Below are 17,885 nucleotides of genomic sequence, written 5' to 3' on the forward strand. Positions count from 1 at the left end.
CAACTCCTTCATTTTCTAACCAGATTTAGCCTACCTATCTTGAAATAATGACATGTTGCCATGTGAAATCTAAGCACAATTGAAGCAAACAGAACCTGAAAAAAGAAGTGTGCATAGTCCAAGTCTTGTGGTATGAATGTCTTCACCTGGCCCCGCCCGACACTTCCATTTCTTCCCTTCCCAGATTTTTCTAGACCTAGCCATGAGGTATTGTAAATGTTTCTTCTAAGGAGGTAAATTCTAATGACAGTCTTGCTATACAACAGACCTGCACAGAGTACTTGAAATAATAATTATTTGAGAAATTAATAAATACACTCTATTCCATTGAAATGATACTGAAAGGATCCAAGGTTTTCATTTTCAGCTCCTAAAACCCAGGAAATTTTTCAAATAAATTTCCAATCATACGTTATGGTAAAGTATTGTGAGACTCTAGATAGCTCCACAGGAGCCTAAAGGTTTTACATGCGTGAAATCCATGATCTTAAAAATTTGATAGTGTCCCTTTGATATTGGATAAACCTTAGGTCTCTCAGCTTTAGATTAAGGATACATTTCTGAAATATTTATTACCAGTTGTAATGTTTATTATGGGTGTTGTTTGAGAGAAGTAATGAAGTTTGATCCTTAGCTGCCTTGGAGAAGTTGTACAAACACAGACATGGTCCTGTGCCCCCTCCCTGCCAGCTCAAGTTTGCTTTAATCTTACATTTAATTTGGGGACATTTTGGTTCTAAACTTGGCTAGATAACAACTAGAGAAGATTGCTACAACATAAATAAAGTCTCATGAGCTAAAACATTGTGTAGGTACACTTATAATGTCCAAGTTGCTCTTTAGGCTGTAGTTCACTGTAGTTCACTGTTATACAGCAACACATTTAAATCTTGAAAAATACAAGCTCAAATTCATCCAAGGCGGGGGGAGGGGGGGGGGGAGAAGTAAATGTTTGGAAGCAATATAAGCAAAATATTATTCAAATAATATTTAAACAGGGCTTCCAGTGTATTACACCTATCCCTCTGTGTCTGTTTTAATAGATTCTTACAGAAAAGTATGGGAGTTTTCTTCACGTTTGTTTAGCAAAGCAATACATAGCTTCCCCATTCTTTTGCTGTGAGTTCAAGTTTCTGTTCTCATTATATACGTTTACTTTTCTCCAGCATCCTTTTTCTTCCCTACATTATTTTTGCATTCCACATTCATGACTTTTTTTTGCACCTATCATAGCACAATTTTCCTTTTCTGTTCCTATTTGAGTGGTAGCATCATCTCTGCATTCCTTGTTCCTGGAGATCTCCACTTGCTTACAGGTACATAACGAATGAACTTCACATTAGCTTGATAGACAAAATTTTCTATTTTCCAGTTTTAAAAAAATTATATGTTTTTCCCTCTGCCTTTCATATATCATATCTACACAAAAATGAAAAGCCACGGGGTTGACAGCATATTTTTGTTGTACCACTTCATTTCCAAGCACAATTCTGACTGGAAGCATTAGATGATCCTGGATTATAAATATGCTATAATAAATATTAAACAACTAATACACAGAGCCAGATGTCTGTTTCAACAATTATTAATACTGCTACTTCTTTTATGCTCACGAAAAATCATAGCTAAAAAGAATCTGAAAAGACAATTATCTAATGTCCTCACTCAGACATTAAATACAGCACATCTGGATAATTCCTATTTACTATGTGCTTAATCTGTTTTAAAATTTTCAGTACAAATTTGTCTTGAGGACAATGAAAAAAATACCATTATCATATTTTGGTTTACAGACAGCTCTATACTACCAGCCTTCTGGGTTCATAAATCTTCCTTCCTGAAAATTAAGCCCTTTACTGGTTGTGAATATTAACTGAACATTGTGCTGCTTGCAGAAACCTTTTAATTTGGGAAAGTATTATCATGTCTGTCCTTTGCCTCAACTGTTTATTTGGGATGCAGTGGTTTGCTTGTTCATTTGTTTGTTTTTAAAATAGGAAACTTCACTTTTTTTTCCCAACTTTTTTCATAGTTAATGTTTGCTTACATTTATAGTCTTTGTTTTATTCCTTAAGTCTCTCTGGTTTATTTACAGCATATTTTAGGAATGATGTCTAAAACGGAACATTTTATCCTACTCATAAAAGCTGACAGAAGCTTATATTAAATTTTAGTAATCAGTAGGAAATTAAGAATGCTTACCTTCCTTATGCAATATACACTTCATCAGAATGGTATCTGCCTTTCTATAATAGAATCTCCTTTATTATAAATTTAAGATTATATGTTTTCATCTCCATATCCTTCTCAGGAGTACTGCTGCCCAACTGGTCATTTTACATTTATGCATTTGAAATTATTTTCTGAATGTAATGTTATGTTCATGTCTTCCTTAATTACACATGTTTTCTCTAGTTTATCAAAATAATTTTGAATTGTCATTCTACTTTGTAAGCTCCTTGCATCCCTTTCCATTCTGGTATCATCTGTTAATAGTTATACTTAATTTTCAATCACTTATGGAATCATTCAGTGGCATAGCAGTCTTAACAGCTTTTTAAAAGAGTGTACTTTCTTTAGACTCTCAGATTGGCCATCAACTATAACCTGGATACAGGCTTTGGATTTTTTTACCCAGTTAAGTGTCCACGTTCCAGCAATTAGATTTTGACTATATTTAAGTAGATTTCTTAGGAGAATGTTAATGTGCATAGTGGCAAATGGGCTGCTAATATCACCATCTATCATACTTCCCCCTTACCCAGAAGCTAATTACATTGTCAAAGAAGGAAAACAGATTAGTTTATAATGTTTTTTTCTTGATAAACCTCTGTTGGCCATTTTTCTCTCACCTTATTGACCTCCAGTTATTTTCAAATTGATGAGTCATTTAGTTCAGTATCTTTCAGGCATGCTGGCCTTGTAAAGCTACAGTGATGTTCACAGAGCTGCTTATGTTCATAGAGCTCAGTCAGATCTATCTGTGTAGCACAGAGCTTTGTGCACAGCCATAGTCACGGTTACCAACCTCAGCTGGGAGTAGCAGCTTTTCCTTTTTTTGATGTTCTGGATCCTGTTCTGAAGATGTTAACTATTATTATTGACTTTGATCTCCTTATGCTAATAGTTCTGATCTTCTTAGCTTTTTGAGTATCCCTTTAGATTACCCTTCAAAGAGTGGAATGTTGTACAAAGAAATCCAGAGAAGAGGAAACTGGTTTTAGCTGCTGTCAGTATTTTCTGAAATGGCTGCAGCAATATTTTTGCTCTTCAACCGAAAAATGTTTCTAACTGTTTTTCTTTTAATATATCATGTTGTAAAAATTTTTGCCCAGCTTCTTCCTCTATGGAAATATTTTTCTTCAAAACTTTGGAAGTGGTTGAGAGTTAATTCTGCAGCCACAGGGCACTCTGCAGGTTCATATTCCAGCAATGACACCAGAGTGTGTCTGACAGGCCTCGTCTTCAGACAAATCCAGACATGGGGAGCTCTCCCAAGGAAGTGTTTAGATCACAAAGAGAGTTTCAATATGCTGGCAGGCAAGACACTCAGGAAAATCAATCTGAATGACTGAAAGGTATGCTTCAAAGGTGGACATGTTGAAAATCAATGAACTTCCCCCCCAAAAGGAATAAAAAATTATCTTCCTTATACTTAGAATGCTTCTCTTTGAAAACAAAGTATATTAATTTAGATTTTGAATCAGGTCTGCATAAAGTAGTTCAGCAATATTTAATGCTCTAAGAATTGATTTAGATTTTCTGAGAACTACTATATTAAAAAAAATTATTGTTTCTTCTCTTTCTGTCTTCTGCAACACTAAGCACGTTGCTGGTACTTGAAACAAATTATGAAAAGTATGGAATGGTTAACATTTCTATCTTCTGGTTTTTGTCTGCCTGGAGTTATATTTTTAAAGGATTTTAGTAGAGGAATAAAAGCAATATGTTAGAATAAGGTTTTTTTTTTCTTTTCTGTTGCTTGCTAGAAACTTGCAAATTCCTTTTGAATCCTTTGTAAAGACGTAAAACAACCAAATGGGAGAAAAGAGTGGAAAGTATTTATACACAGAATCTGATGTACTCTTCTTAAACTCACTGAATTCTCCTTCCTGCATCAATGTAAAAACTGGAGGATCTTTGAATCTCTGTAAGAGCAAAGATGCCATGCTCAGCATTTGAAAACAGTGCAACCATCATATTTACTGAGTGTTGTCTAAACAACAAAAACTATAAAGCTTTTGTAGGCATGTGCATTTTTAGCAATTTTCCTTCGTGCTCACATTCTACAGTAAGAGAAGTCAGGAGTAACTTTGTTGGCTTCCACTTCAGCAGATTAACTCGGCTCTAGAATAGCATTTCTGAGAACAGAATTTGTCCTCCTGGTAACGGGCAAAAAGACACAGTAAGCCTCTTGCGGGGATTGTGCAGCAGAGACCCCAGGGATGAAGAGACTCAGCTGGACCCAGCCATATGGAAGAAACGACAGACTCCCTTGAGCATTTCCAAACTACACCTTGCTGAAGGCTTAGTCATCCCTGCTGGGGTTTGCCGTCTAATGAAAGACAAATCACTTTCACCTATTACTGGAGTCTCAAGAGCTGTTATAAATCGCATGGAACTGAATTCACGATCAAGGAAGAAAAAAATGAGTTAAAATGTTAAGATGCACATAGTATTTTCCTAGGATTGCAGAAGATGCACTGACAGTAAACGACACATTGGGAAAATTTATTAGGGCATTGCGTGTATTAAGAAAACATTTTTTTTTTAATGGAAGATGTTTTCTAAAGGAGCAGGGTTAACGTTGCTACTCGACATATTTTGATGTATGGAATAACACTTGCCCCTTTTATTTTATTTTCGAAAATAACCTATGAGAGATTCTGGTGTGTTTCACACTAAACCTGCAACCAAAGAACATGCCACTACAATCCTTGTCCTCTTTCCCAGACAAGACCTTTGGGTGAGACTTCCAAGGCATTTCCAAGTGCAGCCCAGTGGCGTTTTAGCCCCCTCCCTTTCGAGCTAAAGCCCACACGAGCATCGCGAAGGACCCTGGGTCCCGCTCCCTTCTCTCCCTTCTCCCTCGTGGAGTGCCTGACACACGCAGGCCAGGGCAGCGTGGCAAACTCAGCGCAGCAACTCCACGCTCCGTGCGGCGGGGAGTGGAGAGCGGAGTGGAGAGGGGAGTAGAGAGGGGAGTGGAAAGGGGAGCGGGGAGTGGAGAGACGCTCCCCAGCCGGGCCAGGGCAACCTGCCTCCCCCGCCGCCGCCGCTCTCCCCCAACTTTCATTCATCGCCGGCGCCGCCGCGCACCCCCCGCCCCGCGGCGGCCGTGCCGGGGCCGTGCCGGGGCCGGGCCGGGCGGGCCGGGGCGGGCGGTGGTGCAGCCAGTGAGCGGGCTCGGGGCGCTGCGGGCGGGGCCGGGGGGGCGCGGCCAGGCCGGCCCTATATAGGGCGGCGCGTGGGGTGCTCCCGGCTCCGTGGGAGCGGGCGAGGGGCGCCGTGCCGAGCTGGGCGGGGGGCGCCGGCGGCCGCGTGGGGGGCTCTCGGCGAGGGGCCGGCGGCTCGTTCGGCTGGTGGCCGCGGTCGGGGAGCGCTTTCGGCGGTCGGCGGCAGGCACCTTGCGGCGGGGAGGAGAGCCGGCCGGCCTGTGAGCGGCGGTGCTATCCCATTGTTCAAGCGGAAAGACTCGGGGTGCGAGGGAAGGAGCCCGGCGTGTCGCCTCCATTCTCCCGCTCCCCACCGCCCCCCTCCGCCGTTTCCCTCCGCGCCGGAGGAGCGCCGCCGGCAGGGAGCCGAGGGCCGGGCTGTTCGGCACCAGCACCGACAGCTCAGGTGCACCGGCGGGATCGGGGAAAGAGGCGCCAACCCTTCCCCAGGCGCTGTGCCTCCGGGGGCTTCGGGAGAGGAGGAAAGTTGCTCCCTTTCCTGCAGCAAGCCCAGGAACTGCTGAACTGGCCTCACCTGGAAAGACTGAGCAGTTCCCACCTCTTCCATCAGGTGCCTTTGCCGCAGCAAAGCCACGGTATCCGGGAGACCACGGGGAGCAGAATAACACCCCTCCCCGCCCCTCCCGCTCTCGCCGCACTTCGCTTGTTATCTGCTCTGTCTCGCCGTGCTCCCGGGATCACAGGAGGATCTATAACTGTGATCTGTCACCGAGGAGAAGGTCGTGGATGAACTCCCTTCCAGCAGGGCAACGAATCACTTCTCGACTGCTTATTATTAACGTGTTCTAGGACCAGCCCTTTCCTGCTAAACTTGGCTTGGGAGCGTACAGCAGGAGGGGGCGCGGGGGGTGGAGAGCCAAGCCCAACAGCATCTTGTGTGTTTGACTTTTTTTTTTCCCCTCCCTCCTCCTTCCGTGAGACAGTTTGATGAATGCCTGCGAGAGGGGTATGATTTGCTGAGGCGCCTGTGGCAGGGCGGTGTGTGCGCGGTGTCAGCCCCGCCGCCGCCCCCCGTGGGGCTGTGAGCGGCCCGCGGCGGGGGACGCGCGTGGGAGCGGCTGCAGCGCTGCGCGGGCCGCCGCGCAGGAAGCGCTGCTGGGGAGGACGGCGCTCCGCGGCCTCTCGCCGGGGGCTCAGCGGGCAGTCACGGCTTTGAAAGGGGCGAAGAGGAAGATAAGTAGCTCGCCCAACTCCGCCGCACCCTGAGCCGCGGGGTTTGCTTCTCCATCGCGGAGACCGTGTGAAGACGAGACCCAAGTGCCGCCTCTCCCAGCCACCGACGGGCTAGCGAGGGACGGCCCGGGCGCGGCCCCGCGCCTAGCCAAGTTGCCTTCAGCCGCGGACCAGTGCCACCCGCCTCACTTTGCCGGGGTTGTTTTCTTGACTTGGCTTTGGATAGAAAAGACTTCGCTGTCTCTGCACCCTGAAAGTTGCCCGAGCGCTCCCCGCGGCGAGGAGGAGGGCGGCGCGCCCCGCGCCTCCCCGGGGCCGAGGCCGGTGGGCCCGGCTGGGCTGCAGCGGGCGGTGATGATGTGCGGCTGGGGGAAGCTCACCGTGTCCCTGGGGCTGCTGCTGGCGATGGCGGGCGCGGTGGCGCCGCAGCCGTGCCCGGCGCAGTGCTCCTGCTCGGGGAGCACCGTGGACTGTCACGGGCTGGCGCTGCGCGGCGTCCCGAGGAACATCCCCCGCAACACCGAGAGGCTGTAAGTAACCCGGCCCGGGCGGCGGGGAGCGCCCCTCGGTCCCCCGCTCCCTTCAAGGCTCCCGCCGGCAGTTGGGGCTGAGGTGGCCCCCGACCCCGGCCTGGTTTGGGGTCCCGACTCCCTTTGGGTGGGGGATTTCTGTTCCCTTCTCCTGCTGCTGGCCGTGCCCGTTTCACAGCGATGCGCGGAGACACGGAAGAGGTGGGCGCTGCTCCCAGCCGCTGCCTTTCATCCCGGGAAGCCGCGGTGAGCAGCGCGGTTCCCGCCTCCGCGGGGAGCGGGGGCGGGCACCGCCGCGGCCGGGGGGCGCCCCGGGGCGGCGGCGGAGCGGCCTCTCTCCCCCGCCGGCGCCCATTTCCCGACAAACTTGGCTATTACGGCTCGCCTTCCCCGGGGCAGAGCCGGGCCGCGGCCCCGCGGCGCTCCGCGGGCGTGGGCAGGAGGCCCCGGGGCGCGCAGCGCTCCCTCCCGCCGCGGAGCCGCCGTGGCCGGCGCGGAGCGCGGGCGGGGGCGCGCTGCCCCGGCGCCAGCGCGCATCTGCCGGTGGGCGAGGGCACGCCGGGGTGCGATAGCCGCGCTCGCAGGGCACCAAGTCGTGCCACAACGGTGATCCCTCCCTCCATCCGCGGCCGGGCTGTTTTCTATGTGAGGCCGGTTATTTATCATATCTGGCTGCCGTTCACTGAGGTTCCAAGAGTGGAAGTGGTGTGCGCATTATTTCTTACTCGCTGATAAGTCATTTAAATGTTGACATGTGAACGCGTGTCTGGAGTGGTGAATTTCACTCAGAAAGAATATCAGGGACGCGTTTCTCCTGAGACTTGTGTGATTTCTTTACAGTGATGTTTTTTGCCATGTGTAGTAAAAGGCACTAGAAAAAACACTATTTTTTTTTTTCCTAGCTACATTGGGAATGAGCTGTAATTGTTAGAATAGCTTCCATGTACTACCACCTCCTAAAGATTTATCTCATAAATTACTAAGTCTGGTTTTATTAGTAGTGATTGGAATTGAAAGACGTTTATATGTTAAATCTAAAAAATTATGAAAAAGAGGCATATACTCCAAAAGGTGAAGTAGTATAGAAGTATGATCAGAAATGCTAAGGCCTAAATACAGGTTTCTGTTGCTTCTGAACTTGCTTTGCATTCTGCCGTTAGTATAGCTTCCTGTGCAGCAAGTGGAGAGCTTAGTTTGGTAAAATCTTATTTTCCATCACTTACTCCAGCAGTGTTAATGCTTGTTTGAAACCTAATGTTTGTTACAGGTAGTTAAACCCTATGCCACCTTTTTAGCCACACTGGGAGATCTGAAAGTTGCTTGAAATGGTGAAAATTGTCTTTTTTTTCAGTCACTTAGTTTTTGTAACAGTCAAATAAAGGTTGTAGCGTATATACAGATATACCTGTACACACTAAGTTTTGTGGTTTTCTGAATGCAGTTATAACCCCATTCATAGAGCCTTGGACTCTTCTATTGGTAAAGATCGTAGTTAATGATAAACATGAGTTTTGTAGTGGCAGGCAGAACTGACTTTCCAAGACTCTCTTGCTACAAAGTTTCAAACTACTGTTTTCAGAGTAAACAGCATTTCAGCTGCTTGGAAAGCAGGCGTTCACATAGTGTTAATTTTAAGAATGGTTTGTTGCATTCATTTACGTCTTCTAACTTCTGAAAATACTGTGCCCATGAAAACAAACAAAACAACATAAAAATAGCTTTTGAATGTTTTAATTTTGCTGCTTACGAATTATTCTTCTTAGGGATCTTAATGGAAATAACATCACAAGAATCACGAAGACCGACTTTGCTGGTCTAAGGCACCTTCGAGTTCTGTAAGTTTCCTCTTTCTCTCATTGATAACTTTTAAGACTGATACTACAGGTTGTAGTTACATTTCAGTTCATTAGCTGGATGGGTTATCACTTTTTAGCTACTGTATTACTGTATCTGAAGCGAAAACTGCTTTGCAGTGTGTGATACACTGTTATGCACAAGTTAGCAATTCCGTTAAATAAAAATTGTTCAATTTTTTTAATCCTCCCTTAATATTATGAGAACTTGAGCACATAGCTTTCAAGTAAGAGTTGCTAAATTTGGTTGAATAACCATTGGAGTTACTTCAGTTTCAGGCTATGGAATTTATAGTTTACACTGAAAATGGGTGCTCTCAATCAGAACTGCAAGGGAGTTAATTATGAAAAATGTTATTCCTTTACTGAATGTAAAAGCAAGTGCTAGGTGATTATTATTGCCCTTCTGTAGTTTCTGAAAGAAACACTCAAGTTTCTAAAGAAACACTTTACCAGTGAGGTTGATGAAGGAATTGTTTAATTGGTTTGTTTGGGTGGATTTTTTTGTTGTTGTTGTTTGTTTTAATTTTTTCCATCCATTATTGAGGTTTTAAAATTTGGTGACAATTTGTGTTGTGTTTTTTTTTTGTTTGTTTTTGTTGTTTTGGTTTTTGGTTGGGTTGTTGGTTTCTGAAGGAAGTATCTAAATACTTAGCTTATTTGTTAAGGCCAGTTTAATTTGAGCAAGTATAGTCTTATAAAATCCTTTTCCTTTTCTCTCTGAAGTAAATATAACATTGTAGTAATTTTAAGTTTTGTTACAAAACAAAGATACTCTTATGGTTACAGTCTCTGTGCAGTCTTTCACTGATGTTTCTCCCAACACCAGGATTCGGAGTTTTAGTTTTGTTAATCTCATGTGAGACTATCACCTTCATACTGTTGGATTGGAGTCTTACATCTTGCTGAAGGGCAGTGATGTGTGTGCATGCAGCGTGTAGGCAAATGTGTAGCTTTTTAACTTGCCACTCTTTAAGTAAATGAGCAAATCTAATATCAAATCCTGTTTCTTTTACCGAGGCTTGTTTTCCTTCTTTTGGGTATATGAGCCCATATAAATTGTTAGTGATAGGGATACACAAGGTTAAAGTGGCTCTCACTCTAGAATAGCTGTTGGATTGTTTTAAAAAATATGTGGCTGCCTTTAAATGACCATTGTTAATGCAACAAGTTATCTCAGAGATATTAAAACTTACATATAAAAATTTCTATATTTCAGTCAGCTCATGGAGAACAAGATTAGTACTATTGAGAGAGGAGCATTCCAGGATTTAAAAGAGCTGGAGAGGCTGTAAGTATTTTTAATTCTAAAAGTATCAGCTTTTGGGGGGTCAAATTAGTTGTGTGTCAAGGCTTCAGATTTTTTAAAAGACTTTTTTTTTTTTTAAATCTGGAACTTTTAGCCTTACTGAGACACAAGAGAAGTAAGAAATTCTCAAGCAGTATTTAAGGGGCTTTGGCTGGGAGGGAGCATTCAAGAGAAGTCCGGATTCAAAGTGCAAACTGCAATTGTCCCATAGAAAATAGTTTGACTACTATCAAATATTTTCACTTTAATTTTGAATATACAAGGATTTTTGGGAGCTCAAATGCACCAAAAGAAGCATGTTTTCTGACCTGTAGTGTTAGTAGTTTTTTGAAATGCCTTATTGGAGGTAACTACTGGCTATAAAGTGTTTTCTTGTTACATAGCAGTGATTCAATTCTTCTCCAGTTTTTATATGATGAGAGTTTTTACAAAGGCTTAGACAAACGATGAACTGTTAGTTTTCAAAAATAATTTGAATTAAAATAAAAAGATTAAGTACTGTGGGGAGAGAAGATGGAACAGAGATGAGAGGACCTTATCTGGTGAAGCTGAAGTACAAACACCTGTTTGGTTGCAGTGAGACCTAGAAAATGAGTAATTTCCAAACTAGTGTTCAGTATGTGCCTTGTTACTTTGTTATGCTTCAAATGAAAATATTTTTTGAAATGTATTGTTCAGCTTGGGTTATCTGACTCAAAGGTAGGAGGCTGATTGTTGGACATGGTGTGGAGCCTGGAAAGTATTAATATGTATGTTCCTGTAGAACTTGACTTGTGCCTTTGTTATTAGGCATCGTAGTTGTTGCATTTTGTTATATCACCTTTTCTTTCAGCGTGCCTGTGAGGTCTTGTTTAGTGTTTCATTTGCTGCTGCTTTAACTTTATAAAAGTATTCCTACTTTACTCAATTGAAAAGCAGCACTGGCCTGAACACAATTTGTCTTAGAGTTGCTTGGTATCCACGGCTGCTGTGTGTTCAAAGTAGAAACCTCCACAAACCACTATGGTTTGGTTGGTCATTTAGACAAAGCTGTTCAAGAGACTTAGTAACCACCAGTGCAATTATGATATTTCTGTAATAGTTGTAATACTATGTACTTGAGATAATTGCCTCATTTTTTCTGATAAGTGTAACTTTTTGACCTAAAAAGAGTGTTATTATATAGTGCAGCTTTCTTTAAAGTAAATTTTAATGAGATTTATTGCACTTTGGAAAAAAATGGCTGTTTATTTCTAAGTTGTATTAAAACACTTAATGCTTTTTTTGCAATGTGTTTTCAACTTTGTACAAAGTATAGGGATTTAAAACAGCTTTTCCTGCTGAGGGTTATATTGGAATAATATATACACATTCCTAAATTTGGCTTATGGTGTCTAGATAAAAAATTAAACAGCAGTGTAGTTCATATTGCAAAAGTAAATACACACATATGAAACATGAAAAAACATTAAAAGAGCCATGCTTTCACTATGGATGTGGTTTGACACTAAGATACCAAATGCTTAAAAAGTTTTAAAACAGTTTATCAGTAGCCTTATTTCTTAATTATTTAAAAGTAAGATCCTGCGATGTGATTTATTAACAAATTTCAATAAACCTCAAGGCTTTTACTGTATATGTTTCTGAAGTATAGAATTGTTTTTTCAGAGAAAAATAAACTTCAGTAGTTCAAACCTACTTATCTGATGTGTTTGTATTTTGCCATTACATTGTTTCATTTTTTCTTTGGTTTTCCCTTGATAATTGGAAAACAATAGATATTTTCCATTTACATGAGACACTAGTTCTGAAGAGAAATTGTGATACTTTTGGCTACTTTGTGGGTTATGTTTGTTCTCCCTTCAGCAGGCAAACTATGCTATCTGAAAGTTTGGTTATTTAGACCTACAAAGTTAGATTATGTTTTGTCTTCAGAGTTATATTACATCTGTTCCAACACTTGTCAGTTTCTTTATTATACTGGAAGTCAGTTTGTGTTAGGTGTGTGGGTGACTTGTAATTTGAATATATATGCAGGATGTCTTTAAACTGCCCCAGCTGTTGGCGAAGAGCAAATATTTCATATTTGTGGGGAAAAGCTGAGAAAATTCTTCTGGTTTACAACTGCCAAGTCCATCTGATGAGGGCGCATTGTTATCTGACAGCCAATTCATCTCCTTGGGATTTTGAAATCCAAAATTATTTCTCAGGAAACCTGTGGGCACTTCATTCAAGTATTTTCTTTTATATATTAAGTAGCAAGCACTTATAAGCTTTTTGAATTTTTTTCAATGGGTGTGAGTATGGGGTGTCACATTTTCACTCCAAGTGTAATGTACCAAGCTGCTGTCAAAGAATACCTGACACAGACCTTTTAGCATGAGAGCAGAGACTTAAGAGAATTTCACTGCAGCTTAAATTAACTCAATTTGGTTTATAAGATTGTTTACGTGTAATACTGCTTATGTTGAAATATCTTGAGCTAGTATATGCAGTCTGAATTTTAAAAGATATTTCCTGTTCTTCATTACTCTTTAATGTGAACAAGAGGCTTTCACAGTAGTTTCTCTTTGGGAAAAAAAAATGCTCATCTCTCTAAGTGAAGTGCTGGGTGTTTATTTGTTTGGGTGATGGTTTTTGTTTGTTTCTTTTTTTTTTTTTTTGTGTGTGTTTTTTTTTTTGGTTTTTAACTGGAGTTTCAGTTAAAATATTTTTTTAGACCAGTAACTGATTTCCAAGGAACTGTTTGCTTGGTTAATGAGTTACTTTTGAATACTCATTTATAGGTCTGACAATTCAAAATGCTGGCTATCCTGAGCTCCCTTTAATTGAAGGGAAGACCTGAAATGCTTTGCAAAATTCATCTCAGAAGAAATTTTTGACCACTTCAGAAGAGATCTGCTTAAGATTGATTTTTATTAAATCCTTAAAAATCTGACAGGTAGTTTCTCATCTAGCTTAATAAAATAACATTTCTAGTATACTATGTAGGTTAGTATGTACACAAAGCTATTTAGACCTAATATGCTCCACAATGGGAATTTGTCACACCAGTGTAATTGTACAAGTGCAATAGAACCCAAGGCTACAGGAAATACTGCTGTAACAAGTAATTATTACTACAGCAGCCTGAATTAAAGTAAAATTTTTCAGTTTGCAATAAAGGATTATGTAGCTATGCCTGCTACTTAAGAAATAGGAAGGAAAAGCAAGGTGGAAATTAGCAGCTTAGTAAGTTTTAGGCTTGTGGAAACTTTAGTAACTGGAGAAACACTGGTAAAGTTGTTATTGCTGTAAGCCTTGTAGACAGTTACTTCTGTGAGAAGTCTTCAAGTCAAATGGCTATACACTGCAGTGTTCACTTGGTTCCAATCTCTGATGGTCTTGAAGGCTCTTAAGGGCTGAGCTCTAAGATTCCAGTCCAAGCTAGTTTTGTACAACATTGTCTGAGCTGGCAAGTCTGCCAGAAATATGGTTTTCTTTCAATATCTGGATACTGAGCAGAAGAATCACATGGTCTATTTTGTTGTGCGTTGTTTGGTTGAAAAATGGGCTGTATGCCCTGAAGTTCAGTTGGGACAGTTTGCACCTTTGAGTACATCCTGAAGCAGTGCTAAAAACTCTTGGACTAATTGCTGTCTTGACATCTGCAATAATTGCAGTATTTAACATCTGCAAGACTTTCTTTATTACCTAGTAACTTGTATGAGCCCACGTTCTTGAGAAGGGCCTCTAAAGAGTTCAGTACAAGGCAATTTCCATAGAGAAAGGATGGGATGTGGCCTCTCAGGTTTTGTGAACCTCTCTTACAGAGTCCACAGTCATGTGTCAGCAGTGGTTTTCAATGTTTCATGGCAGGAAGATGAAAAGGGTCGAGACACGGAGGATTTTCACAACGCTCATGGATTTCCAGAGACCACTGCTTATTATGGGGGACAAAACCCTTTGAAATAATTCCTTATGAGAATGTGAAATGAAACACTTGTTTCTTCTTGCTTCATAAAGCTGTCATCCTGGGTGTGATGTTTATAATAGTTTGAAATAGTATCTTAAGAAAGCAAGATGAAGATAAACTGAAAGTTTCCACTTTAGGAAAACTGACACTGTTAGACACAGCTTTAAAATTATTTTTAGTAAGTGTAGGCCTTTGTTATCCCCAGGTTCACCTCATCCTCTAGTGTTGCAAATACTGCTTAAAATATGCCAGTGTTCTTACAAGTTATTGTCATCTGGAGGGAAGTATAAACTGTTGTTGAAGACAGCTGCCATAGACAGTTCTGTAAGAAGCTGCTTGAATCTAAAATTTCTTTACAGTTCCATGTACTCCAGAAATAGAGGGCTAAATATACTCTTCAGTTGTTTGCAGAGAAGAGCAGTTACCTTTTCGTTTATTAAAAAAATGGTAGGAAAATTTTCAATCCTATTTTTTCCCAATATGTTTAAGGCTAGTAGTCAGGATTTCAGGTCTTACTATACTAGGGCTATGACATAAAAAAAAGTCAGATTAGGAAGAGTTTACAGCAATAGTTTTGAAACTACTCACTTTTTTTCTTCCTGTATTTATGAATAATCCATTGAGGGGGCAGTATGTCCCTAAAATGCTAATTTAGAGTCTGATTCTGCAGACGTTTACCGTGTGAATAACTTGATTTGCATGAGTAGTCTCACTGATTACTCCTGTGAGAAAGGTTACTGGCATGGCCTAAAACGTTTCAGGCCAAGCCTCTATATTTTTGATACTTGAATTTACAGATTTTATTTTTAAAGTATCCATTGATTATGGTAGCAGTTCTAAACTGTTGCCTGTGTAAATTTATAAAAGCTAAACTATGAAAACAAAAAAACAGCCCAAAGCCTCACAAAGTAAAAATAAGCTACCAATCACCCCACCAAACCTATTTCTGCTGAAAACTGTACAGATGTAGTGTTACTCTCTGAAAGGAATAACTTCAACTTCTGAGTTGGTGCCTGAGCTAAATACCCCTACCATATGTCCCCAGAAAACAGCCCCCCCTGAGCTACATGATGTGAATAAGCTGAAATCATGAGTTCAAGAGAAGAATGCTGTAAGGGTTGAACATCAAGTTGGTACATGAAGTAGCTTTTAAACGTAAAGCTATCTGTTGTATTTTCATGTTTCTTATAATACATTACTGATGTAGAAAGAAATATTTCAAGAATTAAATGTTTTGTTACAGTTCATAGATTTTTTTTTTTTCTAAATTTTTGCACCACGGTTCTAAAATTACAAACTGAGGAATTGTCCCTACTTGCTATTTATTTGGGCTCAATCTCCACATTTTAAAAAGTTATTCAAAGTTAACATGAAGAGAGTACTTACTTAGATGTGTAGTTACAAGTGTTTGAGTAGTACTGAAAGTCAGTATTGTTTTGTACATGCTGTGGATGAACAATTTGAAACTTACAGATGTGCCATAGCACAGAAGGAAAGTATATTTCAACTACACAGTTTTAAGGAAAAGTTCTTTCTACTTATAAACAAACTGTAGTGGATTTCTTTACAGGATACAAATCAATATGTGAAATTACTGTGTGCAGCTTCAGCTGCAGCAAGGGCTTAATTATAACCTCTGCAAAAGGAGATCTTGTCAAAAATATTAAATGGGCTTCAGTAAAATAAAGTGGGGTTTAGCTGTATTTCATGTATTACAGGGTTATAGTTATCTGAGCTCTTAGTCAGATAAACATGGTAAACTATTACACTGCATTAGTAGATTTTGAAATTACAAAATCAAAAACTGACTTAGGAGTTACCATGATCTCTGAATGTATGGGGTGTTACAGAGCATCTCATCTTACAAAGTCATGCATCACAGGGTAGACTAAGAAATGGAATGTTCCATCTAGGGTAAAAACAAATACAGTTTGTCTTGGGTATAACTGCCCAGCAGGCCTGGGCATTTATCAAGGGCATTAACAGCTGCTTCAAAATAAACTAGATGAGCAAATACTGTTCTTTCTGTCTAGCCTAGAAAAGGGCTATACTATATATAAGTGCAGACTTACTGAATCACTGATGGGAAAAGGCGTTAAAATAAACTGATGTGCTAACTTTCTGTTCAGTATTGATGTGTAGTATGAGATTGCACTTTTATTACAAATTGGTTAACTCTATCAATAAAATGTAAATTCCAAGTAGGAAAGTATTTTTAAAAGAGGAATGGCAATATTTTCTGTGATTCTTTAAATGTGAGCTGCATCAGTAAATTAATCCTAGAATAAGCAGGTTTGAGCTGAACTTCTTCTTTCTGCATTTTGAATCTGATAGTATATAGCCATTTCAGTTACAGAAGGGAGGTGTTAACCTTAGATTTCACTTCTATGAAGCTATATGATCAAAATTTAGGAGCAGGTGCTTCTGGAAAAACTTCTAAATGTCATCCGTTTTTATGATGTGATTTTGGTTTTTTAGCTGAAGAAAAATACGTTGTTTTTTTTCCCCCCAATTTGTGGACACTTGGGTGTAAAGGCTAATGTGGAGTTTTAGGATCTCTGGCAAAAATTGTGTTAGCAGTGGAACTACTATTCCAGGAATCATTTCTATCACTATCAGTCTGAAAAGTACAGCTGATAAACGAAAAATATTTCATGTTGTGCTTCATTATAAATTGTGTCAATGAAATCACTTTTTTACGGGTAAGACCTTGTATTACATAGTACAGAAATTGTTCTGAGCTCTTAGATTGGGTTCTTAGCTCTTTAGCTGATAGTCTCCAGTTTTGTTTCTCACAGAATGCTGGTCTTCATTGTGGTGTGCAAGTTCATTACTGAGAACTAATATTTTTCATTAGGGGCATGTTCTGAGCAGTTCTGGCAACTGTTGCTGGGAAAGTCTAGGTTCAAGTGCCTAAAACCCGTGAGGTTATTCATGTGCTTGTTTCTTGAGGCTGCTTGTCTCCTCCCTGTGGCATTGGTACTTAATCACCTGTGTGACTTCAGTCTGAATATTTCAGCATTTGAAGAGTTAATGCCTTCACACAAGTGTGTCACAGGGAACAGAAGAATGAGGAGCTCAGGTAGAGAGTACCTGGTTTTGAACAGCCCTGAAGGGGGGGAACAGTTATTCCTTGTTAATCATGAATGTAAAAAATCCTTCTTTTAGCTAGCCTTATGTAGTTTAAGGGCAATGCACCCCACATTCCTCCTCTTAGAACAGAGGAGACCACGAGGCCTGCAGTGTTAATCACTTACCAACAGAATGTGGGAATATATTACATGAATTATACTGGCCATGTGTATTTATAGTTTAAGAAAAATAATACAGAAAAACTACAGTAGTATTTTTTTATTAGCAGGCTTTTGTCAAAGCAACATCAAATTTCTTCTTTATAAATATCTGTTGAATCAGAGATAGACAAAGGCTGTTTTTCAAGACCGTATTTAAAAAGATGCAGTGTTCTAATGCAATTTTAAAAAATCAAATTATAGCTACGTTTTGATCAGAGAACACTACAAAATATTTGATAAAACTCTTAATTCCAAGAGCAATGTTCTTCTAAAAGCCTTGTCAATGACCACTATTTACTTTTATTATATTTTATTCATCTGAGTGTCTTTTCTCATG

General features: G+C 40.9%; 1 protein-coding gene across 11 annotated transcripts in view; it reads left to right on the plus strand.

Moving 5' to 3' along the window:
- Nucleotides 1-6,879: 6,879 nt before the first annotated feature.
- The window catches only part of SLIT2 (slit guidance ligand 2), a 259,624-nt gene continuing 248,618 nt past the window's right edge, over nt 6,880-17,885 (plus strand). For 3 of the 11 annotated variants that reach the window (XM_088163206.1, XM_088163207.1, XM_088163210.1), the window contains exons 1-3: nt 6,885-7,159; nt 8,923-8,994; nt 10,232-10,303. In XM_088163206.1, coding sequence (XP_088019332.1) covers nt 6,984-7,159; nt 8,923-8,994; nt 10,232-10,303 — 320 coding nt within the window. In that variant the 5' untranslated portion in view covers nt 6,885-6,983. Of the gene's footprint in view, nt 7,160-8,922; nt 8,995-10,231; nt 10,304-17,885 lie in introns of all 11 variants that reach the window. The other 8 variants (XM_088163204.1, XM_088163205.1, XM_088163211.1 and 5 more) reach the window with 7 other exon arrangements.

Source organism: Sturnus vulgaris, chromosome 4, assembly GCF_052056855.1.
Source record: "Sturnus vulgaris isolate bStuVul1 chromosome 4, bStuVul1.hap1, whole genome shotgun sequence".
Classification (NCBI taxonomy): Eukaryota; Metazoa; Chordata; class Aves; order Passeriformes; family Sturnidae; genus Sturnus; species Sturnus vulgaris.